Source organism: Engystomops pustulosus, chromosome 11 (assembly GCF_040894005.1).
Source record: "Engystomops pustulosus chromosome 11, aEngPut4.maternal, whole genome shotgun sequence".
NCBI classification, from domain to species: Eukaryota; Metazoa; Chordata; class Amphibia; order Anura; family Leptodactylidae; genus Engystomops; species Engystomops pustulosus.
Window position 1 is genome coordinate 8136624 of NC_092421.1, and position 23287 is coordinate 8159910.

The following is a 23287-nucleotide window of genomic DNA, read 5'->3' on the forward strand; positions in this document are numbered from 1 at the left end:
ACAGAAGAGAGAGCAGACGGATGGCATATGTTTTGATCCTGTATTAGAGAGCTTGTGGAAGGAGGCGGAAGACTTAATGGACAGGGTGTATAACATAAGGCTTCCTCGTGATCCTATGTTTGGTGTATTGAGTTGTATGGATGGACAGCAGGGGACCCAAAATGAACGTTTGGCTATGGCAAAATTTCTCTATTCAGGAAGAGGAGGAATTTCAGGAAGAGTATAGCTTGTCACTGGTTGGATGCGGAGCCCCCAGGGTTGGGAGAGGTGGTATCTATTACCAATAGAACCATATGGATGGAGATGAAAGTCTACCAGAAATGGGGAAATATCAAAAAATTTCAGAACCAGTGGTCTGTATGGGGGGAGTTTCCGGGGTTGGCAACTGAGGAACTGCAGAGAGGTTGTTCTGTGCTGAATCTGGGGAGGGCGCAAGGGTGGTTAGGGGTATATATACTATTATACTCAAGGCTGTATAGGATGTGTGAAGCTGTGGCGGATCAAGGGAGAGGTGACAGACCAAGGGGGTTATAGGGGAGGGGGGGTCCGGGGAGTGTTATATGTGTTTGTACTGGTATATATTTGTAATAATGTGTACTGAACATTGGCTTTCTGTAATGTATACATTTCTGTAAGCTAAAGAAATAATAGTTTCGGATTTTAAAAAAAAACAATAGATGATTGCAGCTCTGGGTGTGACTAGCAGGACAGCCCATTTTACTTCCCAGCCGTTTCGCCAAGCGACTACACAAGAAAGCGCTTTACTCATGCAATACTGGGTGAATGTGTCTTTTTCCCTGTCTGACAATGAATAAAATGTAATAAAGTGTCACTGGTGTAGTGTGCAGCCATTTATCAGTCAGCGGGAGATTTGATATGACTGGAGTATCAATCTTAAGTTATATCATCTCTAATACTCCAGTCACATCCAGAGCTGTAGTCATATATCTCTATTCATACAATTTCTGATATTCTTGTTGTAGCAGAAGGTTTTTTTCTTCATTCAGGAGACCCCTGGTAGTTCTTGGAGTGCAGCTCACATCATACTTACCATCACAAGCACTCAAGAATTTTAAGTGTAATAACCATTCGCATGATTTTGGTTCTTTTTTTTTTTTTATTAAAGAAAATATACAAAAAAAAAATGAAATAAGAAGAGATGCAGCAGTTTTCAGGACATCTTTAGGGTCACCATTAGGTCCATACAGATGGTAGTACCGACAGGAAACACTGCCCCACTAGATGCTACGGCTGCTTCATAGGATAAATAATTGTCTCCCAATGTTCAAAAAAAAATGGAAGTCCTAAATGACCCCATGTGAAGGAAGTTGTGGTGGGGCTGTCAAAGCTTTAGCAATTCTTGTGAACACTGGGGTTTCTCTGGTCATATTCCCAGGAAATTGACATCCATTTCCCATGCTGGACTGGCCCTCAACTTATCACCAGAATGACAGACCCTGGTCCCCCCAACCATCCTTAGTCTGGCAGCTAGTCTGTGATTGGTCATGTGGTTAGGCATTTGTCGTGGACCTTTGGTCTGGAGATTAAGACCCACTCAGTTCATTGGAGACCATCAGGGGCGTAACTTAAGGGGGTGCAGAGGGCGCGGTCGCACCCGGGCCCAAGAGGCTTAGAGGGCCCATCATTTGTCCCTTTACCATATGAGAAGACTATTACTATAAACCATACATTGTAGTCGGGGGCCTGGAACAGACTTTGCACTGGGGCCCATCAGCTTCTAGTTACCCCACTGGAGACCATTATATTATAGTATAGAAATTTAGATAAGTAGTAAATGCTCAGCTGGTGATAAGCCTACACTAGACCTGATAGATAGTCCTATACCCAACCACTGTCTATCTCGTAATCCAGAAAACTGTTAGTCTCTTCCGCAAATTCCTTGAAATTTAACAAGACATTTTCCTCGTCCACGTTCGGATCTCCTGAATAGGACACTAGGTCACTATAAGACGTCTCACATTCTGGGTAAGATGATGGTTGTTGACTTCTCTCATTGTTCACGAGGTTGGAGCTTTTACTTAGAGACTTGACGTGGTCCGATTTCTCCCCAGAATGTGTTTTGCGATGGTTGGCAAGGTTAGAACTATTGGGGAACGATTTTCCACACTCTGGGCATCCGAATGGTTTCTCTCCCGTGTGGATCCGCCGGTGTCGGAGAAGATGAGGTTTACTGGTGAAGTACTTGCCACAGTCCAGGCAGATGAAAGGTTTCTCCCCAGTATGAGTCCTCAGGTGTTTCAGGAGATTGGAATCCTGATTGAATTTCTTTCCACATTCCAAACACTCAAAGGGTTTCTCCCCCGTGTGGATTCTCTGGTGCCGGATGAGATGAGGGTTACGGGCAAAGCGTTTACCGCATTCCTTGCAGGCAAACGGTTTCTCTCCTGTATGTGTCCTCTGATGCATGATCAGGTTAGAGCTACTGGAGAAGAACTTGCCGCACTCGAGACACTCGTAAGGCCTCTCCTCGGTGTGAGTCCTCTGATGCCGGAGGAGGTGCGAATTATTGGAAAAACATTTCCCACATTCTAGACATATATACGATTTGTTTCTAGTTGTGCTCGAGTCATTTAGACAGTTGCTGTAGGCCAACAATGACAAGTTGAGATCCGCTGGTTGACTACTGATCTTCCAGTGGTCTTCATTCCCGAAAGGATCGTTGTTGAATGAATTCACTAAGGGCGTATAAAAGTCTTCACTGAACGGTTTAGTGGCGAGGGTCGATGCGTTACTACTGTTACAGGACCGGTTAGTGAATGCGCTGAGGTTTCTTTCATCACATGAGAAGGGTTCCTCCTTAATAAGAGGAGACAGATGTGTATCATCTGTGGGTGTATACTCTCTGGTGTCTTCGAGGGGTCCTCCATCACAGGAAGTTGGTTCCTTCTTAATATGAGATGGAAATTGCTGTGTATGGTTGGAGGAAGCAAAAATCTGGGGGTGCATGAGCTTTCTTCCATCATAGGTGGTAGGTTCTTCCTTAATATAAGGAGGTGGATCATGATGGATAGGATCAGGGGCTACATAGTTTTTAGCTTCTGTGAGGTTTTCATTCTCACACAAGACATTTTCTTTCTTTACAGGATTTAGGGTAGGATCTGTTGACATATGATTGTTTAGAAGGTTTAATCCGTCACATAAGTCTGACATATGGTTTATATGGAGAGGTGAGTATTGTTGTGTCAGATCATTGGATGTATAGACGTGGCTCAGGCCTTTGAGGTTTCCTCCATCACATGAGATTGATTCCTCCTTAATATCAGTCAATGGACGTTGCGTAGTAGCAGCAGAAGCTTTAGGTAGGTCTGGAGGAAGAACAAACAAAAGTTTAGAATCATTAGTTTTTGTCTGATACACAATTTACTGAAAACCCTGTACTTACCAACTAAAGTTTGTTTCTGGTGGTCCTCCATCATGAGGTCCTGGTACTGGTCCTTGTGTCCCTCTATGTAGTCCCACTCCTCCATGGAGAAATGGATGGCGATGTCCTGACACCTTATAGGAACCTGACACCCACAATGACACAGTCATCACCCAGACACATCACCCCTTGTATAATGTCCCAGCATTCCCTGCAGCGCTCACCTCTCCGCTCAGCAGCGATGTCATCTTGTTAATGACCTCTAGGATCATCTTCTCGTTGTCTCTCACATTTCTCTTTGACTTCTGCAGCGGCACAGTTAAGGACTGTTCAAAATGGAACAAGGGAAAAAACATTACGCTATTTATTAGACTAATAATTTGTACATTAAAATGTTTGACTTTCAGATGACATTTTGGGAGAAGCTGCTTTGTAAGTAAGACAATTTCTGCCAACTATTGAAGTCTTAGGTTCTTTGTCACAGTGTGGTGGGTACACAGTGGGGCACATTTACTTACCCGACGAGGATGAAGTCCGGAACAATTCACTAAGATCGTGCACCATCCTGCATGTGTCGCTTCCCCGCTCAGGTCCCTGGAGTTCACCTTCTTCTTCCTGGTACATGTAAGTGCATTGTCCGTGTATAATGCGCTGTGTGGGGAGTCACTAAGATCCTGCCCCCGATATCCTGCATGTGTCGCTTCCCCGCTCAGGTCCCTGGAGTTCACCTTCTTCTTCCTGGTGCATGTAAGTGCATTGTTCGTGTATAATGCGCTGTGCGGGGAGTCACTAAGATCCTGCACCCGATATCCTGCATGTGTCGCTTCCCCGCTCAGGTCCCCGGAGTTCACCTTCTTCTTCCTGGTGCATATAAGTGCATTGTCCGTGTATAATGCGCTGTGCGGGGAGTCACTAAGATCGTGCGCCCGATATCCTCCATGTGTCGCTTCCCCGCTCAGGTCCCCGGAGTTCACCTTCTTCTTCCTAGTGCATGAAAGTGCATTGTCTGTGTATAATGCGCTGTGCGGGGAGTCACTAAGATCCTGCACCCGATATCCTGCATGTGTCGCTTCCCCGCTCAGGTCCCCGGAGTTCCCCTTCTTCTTCCTGGTGCATGTAAGTGCATTGTCCGTGTATAATGCGCTGTGCGGGGAGTCACTAAGATCGTGCGCCCGATATCCTCCATGTGTCGCTTCCCCGCTCAGGTCCCCGGAGTTCACCTTCTTCTTCCCGGTGCATGTAAGTGCATTGTCCGTGTATAATGCGCTGTGCGAGGAGTCACTAAGATCCTGCACCCGATATCCTGCATGTGTCGCTTCCCCGCTCAGGTCCCCGGAGTTCCCCTTCTTCTTCCTGGTGCATGTAAGTGCATTGTCCGTGTATAATGCACTGTGCGGGGAGTCACTAAGATTGTGCGTCCGATATCCTGCATGTGCCGCTTCCCCGCTAAGGGCCCTGGAGTTCACCTTCTTCTTCCTGGTGCATGTAAGTGCATTGTCCGTGTATAATGTGCTGTGCAGGGAGTCACTAAGATCGTGCGCCCGATATCCTGCATGTGTCGCTTCCCCGCTCAGGTCCCCGGAGTTCACCTTCTTCTTCCTGGTGCATGTAAGTGCATTGGTTGCAACACAATTTGAATATTAAATCCCGCGCTCAGTCCGAATCACTCGAGTTGTACGATGGCCACACCCCCCGATTTGTGTCGCATGAAAGTCGGCGCATTTGCGGCAAAATCCGATTGCGTGCGCCAAAAACCCGTTAAATGCGGCGCAAATCAGACATAGTCGGGAAACCCGACGGAAATGCGGTGTGCAGACCCTTAATAAATGTGCCCCATTGTCTCGCTGCAACGGGATTGAGCCTCGCCCCCGCTCGGGTTTCAGTGGAGAGGGGTGAGGAATACACAGCCCTCCTCCATCAGGTCGTGTAACACCCAGGATCCGGTCAGGGTGAGCATGTGAATGAGGCTTAAAGGAAATCAACCACTTCAAAAACATTTTAAAAAATGTTATAAATACTCCCCTCCGCTCCTCTTCAGGAGGATACTTAGCAGCACAGAGTGACGGGACACCGGGCTGCTAATTATGCACGCAACCCGTACCTCTCACGTGACTGGATATCTTGTCCCCGCACTCCTAATTATATCTCTTTTCTGGGTGATCCCGGTGTGACAAGACTAGCGATGGACAGCACCGGGATCAAGGTGAAAAGGATCAGAGGTGAGTATTTCTAGATTTTTTTTTTTAATGTTTTCGAAGTGGTTGATTTCCTTTAAGGCTAACACCACGCAGGATGAGGTTTTATGCGGGCGACTAACATCGGATCTGTCGCCTCTATCTGTCCTCCGTACGAGTGTTGTTTTTCTCCCGTTAAAACTTCATTACGTTCCAAATAAAAATTGCAGAGGGCGGCCAAATGTCATTGGCTTGTTCCAGTCACGTGATCCGCAAATACGGACGGCATGCGGAGGACACATGTGGCATCAGTATTTTTCACAGATCAATAGACGTCTCTATACGGGAAGTCACAGGTCACAAATACGGGCAGGAATATGGCCGCTTCAGAAAACTTGTGACACGGAGCTGCGACCATCATATAGTGAATAACACGGAAATGTGAGACTTCTGTATAAAATACTCATGAGGCATTACACAACATGGGGAGGTTTATCAGAAATGTCTGAGGTAAAACTGTTCTGGTTTCTCATGGAAACCAATCAGAGCTCAGCTTTCATTTAATAAACACCTGTGGCAGAATGAAAACTGAGCTCTGATTGGTTGCTATTTGGAACTAAAGCAATTCTCTTCTCAGACACTTCTGATATATCTCCCCATAGTGCGCATGTAGCCGTAGGATGAGATAGGAATCTTATTATTAGCTCCATCATCAATCAATCTGTGGGAGAGATATATCAGAAGTGTCTGAGAAGAGAATTGCTTTAGTTCCAAATAGCAACCAATCAGAGCTCAGTTTTCATTCTGCCACAGGTGTTTATTAAATGAAAGCTGAGCTCTGATTGGTTTCCATGGGCAACTAGAACAATTTTACCTCAGACACTTCTGATAAATCTCCCCATAGTGCGTATGTAGCCGTAGGATGAGATAGGAATCTTATTATTAGCTCCATCATCAATCAATCTGTGGGAGAGATTTATCAGAAGTGTCTGAGGTAAAATTGTTCTAGTTGCCCATGGAAACCAATCAGAGCTCAGCATTCATTTTATAAACAGCTGTGGGAAAGTGAAAGCTGAGCTCTGATTGGTTGCCATGGACTTATGATAAATCTCCCCCATTATGGCTCGATTTCTCTCCAGCCAGGCCTCCACCTCCCTCCAATAATCTTGATTTATGATCGTTACGGATCAGATTGAATCCATGGAGTCACCAGACCCCTCACCTCCCCGGTCAGCAGGTAGATGATCTCCAGGGTGAGCTGCAGGATCCTCTCCGTCATCTCCCGGGGCTTTTCGTCCATTGTTTGACCTTTGCGATAACAATTAATGGCTCGGCCTGGTTCCTATGTCGGACCATGAAGACCCCTAGAGAGGAAGATATAAGATGGTGACACGACTAATAATCAGGTGTCTGCAAATCACAAAAAAAATTATCTGTTACCTAAAACTATAGGCGTCCTTAAAGGGATGGTTCCCAAGAAGTTCAGTAATCATCGGCAATTACCACTAACGCATTGATGATATAACACTATACAGCACGGCACATGTATGATATATAACACTATACAGCACGGCACATGTATGATATCACTGATGATATATAACACTATACAGCACAGCACATGTATGATATCACTGATGATATAACACTATACAGCACAGCACATGTATGATATCACTGATGATATATTACACTATACAGCACGGCACATGTATGATATCACTGATTATATAACACTATAAAGCACAGCACATGTATGATATCACTGATGATATATAACACTATACAGCACAGCACATGTATGATATCACTGATGATATATAACACTATACAGCACAGCACATGTATGATATCACTGATGATATATAACACTATACAGCACAGCACATGTATGATATCACTGATGATATATAACACTATACAGCACGGCACATGTATGATATCACTGATGATATATAACACTATACAGCACGGCACATGTATGATATCACTGATGATATAACACTATACAGCAGAGCACATGTATGATATCACTGATGATATAACACTATACAGCACAGCACATGTATGGTATCACTGATGATATATAACACTATACAGCACGGCACATGTATGATATCACTGATGATATATAACACTATACAGCACGGCACATGTATGATATCACTGATGATGATATAACACTATACAGCACGGCACATGCATGATATCACTGATTATATAACACTATAAAGCACAGCACATGTATGATATCACTGATGATATATAACACTATACAGCACAGCACATGTATGATATCACTGATGATATATAACACTATACAGCACAGCACATGTATGATATCACTGATGATATAACACTATACAGCACAGCACATGTATGATATCACTGATGATATATAACACTATACAGCACAGCACATGTATGATATCACTGATGATATATAACACTATACAGCACATCACATGTATGATATCACTGATGATATATAACACTATACAGCACAGCACATGTATGATATCACTGATGATATATAACACTATACAGCACGGCACATGTATGATATCACTGATGATGATATAACACTATACAGCACAGCACATGTATGATATCACTGATGATATATAACACTATACAGCACAGCACATGTATGATATCACTAATTATATAACACTATACAGCACCGCACATGTATGATATCACTGATGATATATAACACTATACAGCACGGCACATGTATGATATCACTGATGATATAACACTATACAGCACGGCATATGTATGATATCACTGATGATATAACACTATACAGCACAGCACATGTATGATATCACTGATTATATAACACTATACAGCACAGCACATGTATGATATCACTGATTATATAACACTATAAAGCACGGCACATGTATAATATCACTGATGATGTATAACACTATACAGCACAGCACATGTATGATATCACTGATGATATATAACATTATACAGCACAGCACATGTATGATATCACCGATGATATATAACACTATACAGCACAGCACATGTATGATATCACTGATGATGATATAACACTATACAGCACGGCACATGTATGATATCACCGATGATATATAACACTATACAGCACGGCACATGTATGATATCACCGATGATATATAACATTATATAGCACAGCACATGTATGATATCACCGATGATATATAACACTATACAGCACAGCACATGTATGATATCACCGATGATGATATAACACTATACAGCACAGCACATGTATGATATCACTGATGATATAACACTATACAGCACAGCACATGTATGATATCACTGATGATATAACACTATACAGCACGGCACATGTATGATATCACTGATGATATATAACACTATACAGCACAGCACATGTATGATATCACTGATGATATATAACACTATACAGCACAGCACATGTATGATATCACTGATGATATATAACACTATACAGCACAGCACATGTATGATATCACTGATGATATATAACACTATACAGCACAGCACATGTATGATATCACTGATGATATATAACACTATACGGCACAGCACATGTATGATATCACTGATGATATAACACTATACAGCACAGCACATGTATGATATCACTGATGATATATAACACTATACAGCACAGCACATGTATGATATCACTGATGATATAACACTATACAGCAGAGCACATGTATGATATCACTGATGATGATATAACACTATACAGCACAGCACATGTATGATATCACTGATGATATAACACTATACAGCACAGCACATGTATGATATCACTGATGATATATAACACTATACAGCACAGCACATGTATGATATCACTGATGATATATAACACTATACAGCACGGCACATGTATGATATCACTGATGATATATAACACTATACAGCACGGCACATGTATGATATCACTGATGATATAACACTATACAGCAGAGCACATGTATGATATCACTGATGATATAACACTATACAGCAGAGCACATGTATGATATCACTGATGATATAACACTATACAGCACAGCACATGTATGGTATCACTGATGATATATAACACTATACAGCACGGCACATGTATGATATCACTGATGATATATAACACTATACAGCACGGCACATGTATGATATCACTGATGATGATATAACACTATACAGCACAGCACATGCATGATATCACTGATTATATAACACTATAAAGCACAGCACATGTATGATATCACTGATGATATATAACACTATACAGCACAGCACATGTATGATATCACTGATGATATATAACACTATACAGCACAGCACATGTATGATATCACTGATGATATATAACACTATACAGCACAGCACATGTATGATATCACTGATGATATAACACTATACAGCACAGCACATGTATGATATCACTGATGATATATAACACTATACAGCACAGCACATGTATGATATCACTGATGATATATAACACTATACAGCACATCACATGTATGATATCACTGATGATATATAACACTATACAGCACAGCACATGTATGATATCACTGATGATATATAACACTATACAGCACGGCACATGTATGATATCACTGATGATGATATAACACTATACAGCACAGCACATGTATGATATCACTGATGATATATAACACTATACAGCACAGCACATGTATGATATCACTGATGATATAACACTATACAGCACGGCATATGTATGATATCACTGATTATATAACACTATACAGCACAGCACATGTATGATATCACTGATTATATAACACTATAAAGCACGGCACATGTATAATATCACTGATGATGTATAACACTATACAGCACAGCACATGTATGATATCACTGATGATATATAACATTATACAGCACAGCACATGTATGATATCACCGATGATATATAACACTATACAGCACAGCACATGTATGATATCACTGATGATGATATAACACTATACAGCACGGCACATGTATGATATCACCGATGATATATAACACTATACAGCACGGCACATGTATGATATCACCGATGATATATAACATTATATAGCACAGCACATGTATGATATCACCGATGATATATAACACTATACAGCACAGCACATGTATGATATCACCGATGATGATATAACACTATACAGCACAGCACATGTATGATATCACTGATGATATAACACTATACAGCACAGCACATGTATGATATCACTGATGATATAACACTATACAGCACGGCACATGTATGATATCACTGATGATATATAACACTATACAGCACGGCACATGTATGATATCACTGATGATATATAACACTATACAGCACAGCACATGTATGATATCACTGATGATATATAACACTATACAGCACAGCACATGTATGATATCACTGATGATATATAACACTATACAGCACAGCACATGTATGATATCACTGATGATATAACACTATACAGCACAGCACATGTATGATATCACTGATGATATATAACACTATACAGCACGGCACATGTATGATATCACTGATGATGATATAACACTATACAGCACAGCACATGCATGATATCACTGATTATATAACACTATAAAGCACAGCACATGTATGATATCACTGATGATATATAACACTATACAGCACAGCACATGTATGATATCACTGATGATATATATCACTATACAGCACAGCACATGTATGATATCACTGATGATATAACACTATACAGCACAGCACATGTATGATATCACTGATGATATATAACACTATACAGCACAGCACATGTATGATATCACTGATGATATATAACACTATACAGCACATCACATGTATGATATCACTGATGATATATAACACTATACAGCACAGCACATGTATGATATCACTGATGATATATAACACTATACAGCACGGCACATGTATGATATCACTGATGATGATATAACACTATACAGCACAGCACATGTATGATATCACTGATGATATAACACTATACAGCACAGCACATGTATGATATCACTGATGATATATAACACTATACAGAACAGCACATGTATGATATCACTGATGATATATAACACTATACAGAACAGCACATGTATGATATCACTGATGATGATATAACACTATACAGCACAGCACATGTATGATATCACTGATGATATATAACACTATACAGCACGGCACATGTATGATATCACTGATGATATATTACACTATACAGCACGGCACATGTATAATATCACTGATTATATAACACTATACAGCACAGCACATGTATGATACCACTGATGATATATAACACTATACAGCACGGCACATGTATGATATCACTGATGATATATTACACTATACAGCACGGCACATGTATGATATCACTGATGATATAACACTATACAGCACAGCACATGTATGATATCACTGATGATATAACACTATACAGCACAGCACATGTATGATATCACTGATGATATATAACACTATACAGCACAGCACATGTATGATATCACTGATGATATATAACACTATACAGCAGAGCACATGTATGATATCACTGATGATGATATAACACTATACAGCACAGCACATGTATGATATCACTGATGATATAACACTATACAGCACAGCACATGTATGATATCACTGATGATATATAACACTATACAGCACAGCACATGTATGATATCACTGATGATATATAACACTATACAGCACGGCACATGTATGATATCACTGATGATATATAACACTATACAGCACGGCACATGTATGATATCACTGATGATATAACACTATACAGCAGAGCACATGTATGATATCACTGATGATATAACACTATACAGCAGAGCACATGTATGATATCACTGATGATATAACAGTATACAGCACAGCACATGTATGGTATCACTGATGATATATAACACTATACAGCACAGCACATGTATGATATCACTGATGATATATAACACTATACAGCACGGCACATGCATGATATCACTGATGATGATATAACACTATACAGCACAGCACATGCATGATATCACTGATTATATAACACTATAAAGCACAGCACATGTATGATATCACTGATGATATATAACACTATACAGCACAGCACATGTATGATATCACTGATGATATAACACTATACAGCACAGCACATGTATGATATCACTGATGATATATAACACTATACAGCACAGCACATGTATGATATCACTGATGATATATAACACTATACAGCACATCACATGTATGATATCACTGATGATATATAACACTATACAGCACAGCACATGTATGATATCACTGATGATATATAACACTATACAGCACGGCACATGTATGATATCACTGATGATGATATAACACTATACAGCACAGCACATGTATGATATCACTGATGATATATAACACTATACAGCACAGCACATGTATGATATCACTGATTATATAACACTATAAAGCACAGCACATGTATGATATCACTGATGATATATAACACTATACAGCACAGCACATGTATGATATCACTGATGATATATAACACTATACAGCACAGCACATGTATGATATCACTAATTATATAACACTATACAGCACAGCACATGTATGATATCACTGATGATATATAACACTATACAGCACAGCACATGTATAATATCACTGATTATATAACACTATACAGCACAGCACATGTATGATATCACTGATGATATAACACTATACAGCACAGCACATGTATGATATCACTGATGATATAACACTATACAGCACATGTATGATATCACTGATGATATATAACACTATACAGCAGAGCACATGTATGATATCACTGATGATATAACACTATACAGCACAGCACATGTATGGTATCACTGATGATATATAACACTATACAGCACAGCACATGTATGATATCACTGATGATATATAACACTATACAGCACGGCACATGTATGATATCACTGATGATGATATAACACTATACAGCACAGCACATGCATGATATCACTGATTATATAACACTATAAAGCACAGCACATGTATGATATCACTGATGATATATAACACTATACAGCACAGCACATGTATGATATCACTGATGATATATAACACTATACAGCACAGCACATGTATGATATCACTGATGATGATATAACACTATACAGCACGGCACATGTATGATATCACTGATGATATAACACTATACAGCACAGCACATGTATGATATCACTGATGATATATAACACTATACAGCACAGCACATGTATGATATCACTGATGATATATAACACTATACAGCACAGCACATGTATGATATCACTGATGATATATAACACTATACAGCACAGCACATGTATGATATCACTGATGATATAACACTATACAGCACAGCACATGTATGATATCACTGATGATATAACACTATACAGCACAGCACATGTATGATATCACTGATGATATATAACACTATACAGCACAGCACATGTATGATATCACTGATGATATATAACACTATACAGCACAGCACATGTATGATATCACTGATGATATATAACACTATACAGCACAGCACATGTATGATATCACTGATGATATAACACTATACAGCACAGCACATGTATGATATCACTGATGATGATATAACACTATACAGCACGGCACATGTATGATATCACTGATGATATAACACTATACAGCACAGCACATGTATGATATCACTGATGATATATAACACTATACAGCACAGCACATGTATGATATCACTGATGATATATAACACTATACAGCACAGCACATGTATGATATCACTGATGATATATAACACTATACAGCACAGCACATGTATGATATCACTGATGATATAACACTATACAGCACAGCACATGTATGATATCACTGATGATATAACACTATACAGCACAGCACATGTATGATATCACTGATGATGATATAACACTATACAGCACAGCACATGTATGATATCACTGATGATGATATAACACTATACAGCACGGCACATGTATGATATCACTGATGATATACAACACTATACAGCACAGCACATGTATGATATCACTGATGATATAACACTATACAGCACAGCACATGTATGATATCACTGATGATATATAACACTATACAGCACGGCACATGTATGATATCACTGATGATATAACACTATACAGCACAGCACATGTATGATATCACTGATGATATAACACTATTCAGCACAGCACATGTATGATATCACTGATGATATATAACACTACACAGCACAGCACATGTATGATATCACTGATGATATATAACACTATACAGCACAGCACATGTATGATATCACTGATGATATAACACTATTCAGCACGGCACATGTATGATATCACTGATGATATATAACACTATACAGCACATGTATGATATCACTGATGATATATAACACTATACAGCACATGTATGATATCACTGATGATATATAACACTATACAGCACGGCACATGTATGATATCACTGATGATATATAACACTATACAGTACAGCACATGTATGATATCACTGATGATATATAACACTATACAGCACAGCACATGTATGATATCACTGATGATATAACACTATACAGCACAGCACATGTATGATATCACTGATGATATAACACTATACAGCACAGCACATGTATGATATCACTGATGATGATATAACACTATACAGCACAGCACATGTATGATATCACTGATGATGATATAACACTATACAGCACAGCACATGTATGATATCACTGATGATGATATAACACTATACAGCACAGCACATGTATGATATCACTGATGATATAACACTATACAGCACAGCACATGTATGATATCACTGATGATATATAACACTATACAGCACAGCACATGTATGATATCACTGATGATATAACACTATACAGCACAGCACATGTATGATATCACTGATGATGATATAACACTATACAGCACAGCACATGTATGATATCACTGATGATATAACACTATACAGCACAGCACATGTATGATATCACTGATGATGATATAACACTATACAGCACGGCACATGTATGATATCACTGATGATATATAACACTATACAGCACAGCACATGTATGATATCACTGATGATATATAACACTATACAGCACGGCACATGTATGATATCACTGATGATATAACACTATACAGCACATGTATGATATCACTGATGATGATATAACACTATACAGCACAGCACATGTATGATATCACTGATGATATATAACACTATACAGCACGGCACATGTATGATATCACTGATGATATAACACTATACAGCACAGCACATGTATGATATCACTGATGATATATAACACTATACAGCACAGCACATGTATGATATCACTGATGATATAACACTATACAGCACGGCACATGTATGATATCACTGATGATGATATAACACTATACAGCACAGCACATGTATGATATCACTGATGATATATAACACTATACAGCACGGCACATGTATGATATCACTGATGATATATAACACTATACAGCACGGCACATGTATGATATCACTGATGATATATAACACTATACAGCACAGCACATGTATGATATCACTGATGATATAACACTATACAGCACGGCACATGTATGATATCACTGATGATATAACACTATACAGCACAGCACATGTATGATATCACTGATGATGATATAACACTATACAGCACAGCACATGTATGATATCACTGATGATGATATAACACTATACAGCACAGCACATGTATGATATCACTGATGATGATATAACACTATACAGCACAGCACATGTATGATATCACTGATGATGATGATATAACACTATACAGCACAGCACATGTATGATATCACTGATGATATATAACACTATACAGCACGGCACATGTATGATACCACTGATGATATAACACTATACAGCACGGCACATGTATGATATCACTGATGATGATATAACACTATACAGCACGGCACATGTATGATATCACTGATGATATATAACACTATACAGCACAGCACATGTATGATATCACTGATGATATATAACACTATACAGCACGGCACATGTATGATATCACTGATGATATAACACTATACAGCACGGCACATGTATGATATCACTGATGATGATATAACACTATACAGCACAGCACATGTATGATATCACTGATGATGATATAACACTATACAGCACAGCACATGTATGATATCACACTATACAGCACAGCACATGTATGATATCACTGATGAGGATATAACACTATACAGCACAGAACATGTATGATATCACTGATGAGGATATAACACTATACAGCACGGCACATGTATGATATCACTGATGATATATAACACTATACAGCACGGCACATGTATGATATCACTGATGATATATAACACTATACAGCACGGCACATGTATGATATCACTGATGATGATATAACACTATACAGCACAGCACATGTATGATATCACTGATGAGGATATAACACTATACAGCACAGAACATGTATGATATCACTGATGATATATAACACTATACAGCACGGCACATGTATGATATCAATGATGATGATATAACACTATACAGCACAGCACATGTATGATATCACTGATGATATATAACACTATACAGTACAGCACATGTATGATATCACTGATGATATAACACTATACAGCACAGCACATGTATGATATCACTGATGATATATAACACTATACAGCACGGCACATGTATGATATCACTGATGATATATAACACTATACAGCACGGCACATGTATGATATCACTGATGATATATAACACTATACAGCACGGCACATGTATGATATCACTGATGATATAACACTATACAGCACGGCACATGTATGATATCACTGATGATATATAACACTATACAGCACGGCACATGTATGATATCACTGATGATATATAACACTATACAGCACGGCACATGTATGATATCACTGATGATATATAACACTATACAGCACAGCACATGTATGATATCACTGATGATGATATAACACTATACAGCACAGCACATGTATGATATCACTGATGATATATAACACTATACAGCACAGCACATGTATGATATCACTGATGATATATAACACTATACAGCACGGCACATGTATGATATCACTGATGATATAACACTATACAGCACGGCACATGTATGATATCACTGATGATATATAACACTATACAGCACAGCACATGTATGATATCACTGATGATGATGACGGCTCGGAGTCGCATTACCTGTCTGCACTGTAGGGCAGTGTCCACACTAGATTTGCCCCAGGAAGATGTGACGTCACAGGAAGGGGCGGGGCCTGGGACTACAGGCGGAAAACAGGAAGCGAGTGCAGTGCTGGAGGAGTCACATGGGACTGCAGTGCACCCGGGAGCTGGATGTGTTTTTCTCTGTGTACAGGACTCATCCTCCCTATACTGCCCTCTATACACCCTGTACTGCCCCCTATACACCTGTACTACCCTCTATACTGCCCCCTATACACCCTGTATTGCCCTCTATACTGCCCCCTATACACCCTGTACTACCCGCTATACTGCCCCTATACACCCTGTACTGCCCTCTATACTGTCCCCCTTTACACCCTGTACTACCCTCTATACTGTCCCTCTATACACCCTGTACTACCCTCTATACTGTCCCCCTATACACCTGTACTACCTTCTATACTGCCCCCTATACACCCTGTATTGCCCTCTATACTGCCCCCTATACACCCTGTACTACCCGCTATACTGCCCCTATACACCCTGTACTGCCCTCTATACTGTCCCCCTTTACACCCTGTACTACCCTCTATACTGTCCCTCTATACACCCTGTACTACCCTCTATACTGTCCCTCTATACACCCTGTACTGCCCTCTATACTGTCCCCCTATACACCCTGTTCTACCCTCTATACTGCCCCCTATACACCCTGTACTACCCGCTATACTGCCCCCTATACACCATGTACTGCCCTCTATACTGCCCCCTATACACCCTGTACTGCCCTCTATACTGCCCCCTATACACCCTGTACTACCCGCTATACTGCCCCCTATACACCATGTACTGCCCTCTATACTGCCCCCTATACACCCTGTACTGCCCTCTATACTGTCCCTCTATACACCCTGTACTGCCCTCTATACTGTCCCCTATACACCATGTACTGCCCTCTATACTGCCCCCTATACACCCTGTACTGCCCTTTATACTGCCCCCCTATATACCATGTACTGCCCTCTATACTGCCCCCTATACACCCTGTACTACCCGCTATACTGCCCCCTATACACCATGTACTGCCCTCTATACTGCCCCCTATACACCCTGTACTGCCCTCTATACTGTCCCTCTATACACCCTGTACTGCCCTCTATACTGTCCCCTATACACCATGTACTGCCCTCTATACTGCCCCCTATACACCCTGTACTGCCCTTTATACTGCCCCCCCTATATACCATATACTGCCCTCTATACTGTCCCCCTATACACCCTGTACTGCCCCCTATACACCCTGTTCTGCCTCTTATACTGCTCCCTGTACACCTGTACTGCCCTCTATACACCCTGTACTCCCCTCTATACTGTCCCCTTATACACCCTGTACTGCCCTCTATACACCCTGTACTCCCCTCTATACTGTCCCCCTATACACCCTGCACTGCCCTCCATGCTGCCCCCTATACACCATGTACTGTATCCTATACTGCTCCCTGTACACCTGTACTGCCCTCTATACACCCTGTACTCCCCTCTATACTGTCCCCTTATACACCCTGTACTGCCCTCTATACACCCTGTACTCCCCTCTATACTGTCCCCCTATACACCCTGCACTGCCCTCCATGCTGCCCATATACACCATGTACTGTATCCTATACTGCTCCCTGTACACCTGTACTGCCCTCTATACTGCCCCCTATACACCCTGTACTGCCCTCTATACACCCTGTACTCCCCTCTATACTGTCCCCTTATACACCCTGTACTGCCTTCTATACTGTCCCCCTATACACCCTGTACTCCCCTCTATACTGTCCCCCTATACACCCTGCACTGCCCTCCATGCTGCCCCCTATACACCATGTACTGTATCCTATACTGCTCCCTGTACACCTGTACTGCCCTCTATACTGCCCCCTATACACCCTGTACTGCCCTCTATACTGTCCCCCTATACACCCTGTACTGCCCTCTATACACCCTGTACTCCCCTCTATACTGTCCCCTTATACACCCTGTACTCCCCTCTATACTGTCCCCTTATACACCCTGTACTACCCGCTATACTGCCCCCTATACACCCTGTACTCCCCTCTATACTGTCCCCCTATACACCCTGTACAACCCGCTATACTGCCCCCTATACACCCTGTATTGCCCTCTATACTGCTCCCTGTACACCCTGTACTGCCCTCTATACTGCCCCCTATACACCCTGTATTGCCCTCTATACTGCCCCCTATACACCCTGTACTACCCTCTATACTGTCCCCCTATACACCCTGTACTACCCTCTATACTGTCCCCCTATACACCCTGTACTGCCCCCTATACACCCTGTACTACCCTCTATACTGTCCCCCTATACACCCTGTACTGTCCCCCTATACACCCTGTACTACCCTCTATACTGTCCCTCTATACACCCTGTACTCTCCTCTATATTGTCCCCCTATACACCCTGTACTCCCCTCTATATTGTCCCCCTATACACCCTGTACTCCCCTCTATATTGTCCCCCTATACACCCTGTACTACCCTCTATACTGTCCCCCTATACACCCTGTACTGCCCACAGGTGCCAGAGGTGGCACTCGGGGACCTTTCTGTGGGCACCCAGGATGTCGCTCCAGGACAAAGTTCACCAGACAGGACTTGAATCTTCCTGCAAGGTAGATGAATTTTCGGCACACACAATGAGTTTTCTTTGCTTAATTAATTTTTATTTGTAATGAAAATATTCATAGTAATCAGCCTTCACCATGAAGTAGTTTTGTATCATAACATCTTTTTTCAAACATAAGTAGATCAACAATTAGTACGACGTTTCGGTCATCTCGACCTTTATCAAGTATGATCTTATTTTTGTAGTGGAGGTTTATGAAGTTGAGGTGAGGCAGAAGCCTTCGTACTAATTGTTGATCTACTTATGTTTGAAAAAAGATGTTATGATACAAAACTACTTCATGGTGAAGGCTGATTACTATGAATATTTTCATTACAAATAAAAATTAATTAAGCAAAGAAAACTCATTGTGTGTGCCGAAAATTCATCTACCTTGTATGAAGAGGACCGAGAATCCCAATTTTCTTGAGCACCACACATCCCGGTAGAGTGCGGTACCTCTGCTACTATTTATTGAATCTTCCTGCAGTCCTAGAAAAATGAGATGCAGGTCTCCGCACTCTTTTAAAGAGAACCCGTCATGCAAAATAACCCCCTAAACTAAATATATTTTCATAAACTGCCATTAGAGATGATTCTTCCTGTACAGAGAGACCCTGGAGAGATGCTACAATGATGTCTGAATTTACTCTCCTGCTTTCATCTGTATTACTGTATTGGTGTCCTCAGGGGGCTGATACGATTGACTGTTGTGGAACAAAATAGAGCAGTAAGTTACTGTATAAATTGTCAAGTTGGCACTCAATGGTAAATAAGGAGTTTTGGTTGAAGTTTGGGCACCCGGTCTCCTAAAGGTTTGCCATCACTGCTCTATACTGTCCCCCTATACACCCTGTACTGCCCCCTATACACCCTGTACTGCCCCCTATACACCCTGTACCTCAATTTATACACCCTGTACTGCCCTCTATACTGTCCCCCTATGCACCCTGTACTGCCCCCTATACGCCCTGTACTGCCCCCTATACACCCTGTACTGCCCCCCTATACACCCTGTACCTCAATTTATACACCCTGTACTGCCCTCTATACTGTTCCCCTATGCACCCTGTACTGCCTCCTATCCACTTTTTTATTTTATTGAAATATATAGACAAGGAATACAACAATGCAATCATAAAAAGCTACATACATAATAGACTGATCTCTAATTATTTTACACCCTAGCACTTCTTATAATCCCTCCCCTTCCCACCCCCGGTAGTTGATGATTAATTTTTGTGCGTCCATAGGCACATCTGGAACAACAACAACAAAAAGGAGGGAAAAAAAGTAGCACTCTTAGTATACAGTAGTATACTAAGTAGTATACAGCCAGCCCCCTGTAGTATACAGCCAGCCCCCAGTAGTATTCAGCCAGCCAGCCCCCATGTAGTATATAGCCTGCCAGCCAGCCCCCATGTAGTATATAGCCTGCCAGCCAGCCCCCATGTAGTATATAGCCTGCCAGCCAACCCTCATGTAGTATACAGTCAGCCTGCACCCATGTAGTATACAGCCAGCCCCCATGTAGTATACAGCCAGCCAGCCCTCATGTAGTATACAGTCAGCCCTCATGTAGTATACAGCCAGCACCCATGTAGAATACAGCCAGCCAGCCCCCATGTAGTATACAGCCAGCCAGCCCTCATGTAGTATACAGTCAGCCAGCCCTCATGTAGTATACAGCCAGCCCTCATGTAGTATACAGCCAGCCCCCATGTAGTATACAGTCAGCCAGACCCCATGTAGTATACAGTCAGCCCTCATGTAGTTTACAGCCAGCCCCCATGTAGTATACAGCCAGCCAGCCCCCATGTAGTATACAGCCAGCCCCCATGTAGTTTACAGCCAGCCCCCATGTAGTATACAGTCAGCCTGCACCCATGTAGTATACAGCCAGCACTCATGTAGTATACAGCCAGCCCTCATGTAGTATACAGCCAGCCAGCCCCCATGTAGTATACAGCCAGCCAGCCCCCATGTAGTATACAGCCAGCCAGCCCCCATGTAGTATACAGCCAGCCAGCCCCCATGTAGTATACAGCCAGCCAGCCCCCATGTAGTATACAGCCAGCCAGCCCCCATGTAGTATACAGCCAGCCCCATGTAGTATACAGCCAGCCAGCCCCCTGTAGTATACAGTCAGCCTGCCCCCATGTAGTATACAGCCAGCCCCCATGTAGTATACAGCCGGCCAGCCAGCCCCCTGTAGTATACAGCCAGCCAGCTTCCATGTAGTATACAGCCAGCCCCCAGAAGTATACAGACAGACAGCCCCCATGTAGTATACAGCCAGCCCCCAAGTAGTATACAGCCAGCCTCCTGTATTATACAGCCAAACTGCCCCCAGTAGTATAAAGCCAGCCCCCATGTAGTATACAGCCAGCCCCCCCCCAGCACTTAAAAAAAAAACCACTTATATACTCACCCTCCGATGTCGGCGCGGCCCGTTTTCTGTCATGGACATGGCCATGTTTTTTTTTCCAGCAGGCGTATACTATGACGTAGCCGCTGCTGACGTCATAGTATACGCCGGCTAGGAAGATAACATGGCCATGTCCATGACAGAAGAAAGAAGAGGAGCTGCTGGGAAGACAGAAGAGGAGCTGCTGGGAAGACAGAAGAGGAGCTGCTGGGAAGACAGAAGAGGAGCTGCTGGGAAGACAGAAGAGGAGCTGCTGGGAAGACAGAAGAGGAGCTGCTGGGAAGACAGAAGAGGAGCTGCTGGGAAGACAGAAGAG

At 41.4% G+C, this 23287-nt stretch overlaps 2 protein-coding genes across 4 annotated transcripts in view; one reads left to right on the plus strand and one right to left on the minus strand.

Annotated features, from left to right (window-relative positions):
• Positions 1-23287, plus strand: part of LOC140106026 (uncharacterized) — a 582332-nt gene that overhangs the window by 21528 nt on the left and 537517 nt on the right. The gene's annotated exons all lie outside the window — the stretch shown is intronic.
• Positions 1122-18006, minus strand: LOC140106068 (uncharacterized). Of its 2 annotated transcripts, none has more exons than XM_072130266.1 (5): positions 6997-7088; positions 6779-6920; positions 3607-3708; positions 3404-3527; positions 1122-3326 (listed from the first exon to the last, which is right to left on the minus strand). In XM_072130266.1, the coding sequence occupies exons 2-5, from the start codon at positions 6854-6856 to the stop codon at positions 1840-1842; spliced, it is 1791 nt and encodes a 596-aa protein (XP_071986367.1). In that variant the 5' UTR covers positions 6857-6920; positions 6997-7088; the 3' UTR covers positions 1122-1839. The 2 variants fall into 2 exon arrangements, with proteins under 2 accessions (XP_071986367.1, XP_071986366.1); XM_072130265.1 differs by lacking the exon at positions 6997-7088 and adding an exon at positions 17888-18006 and having other exon boundaries at positions 1123-3326.

Bases quoted from the DNA above. Each gene is read 5' to 3' on its own strand.
- LOC140106068 (XM_072130266.1), bottom strand. From the start codon at position 6,856: ATGGACGAAAAGCCCCGGGAGATGACGGAGAGGATCCTGCAGCTCACC. The intron at 3,528-3,606 runs GTGAGCGCTGCA...TGTGGGTGTCAG, and splicing joins CATCGCTGCTGAGCGGAGAG to GTTCCTATAAGGTGTCAGGA. The intron at 3,327-3,403 runs GTAAGTACAGGG...TTCTTCCTCCAG, and splicing joins CCAGAAACAAACTTTAGTTG to ACCTACCTAAAGCTTCTGCT.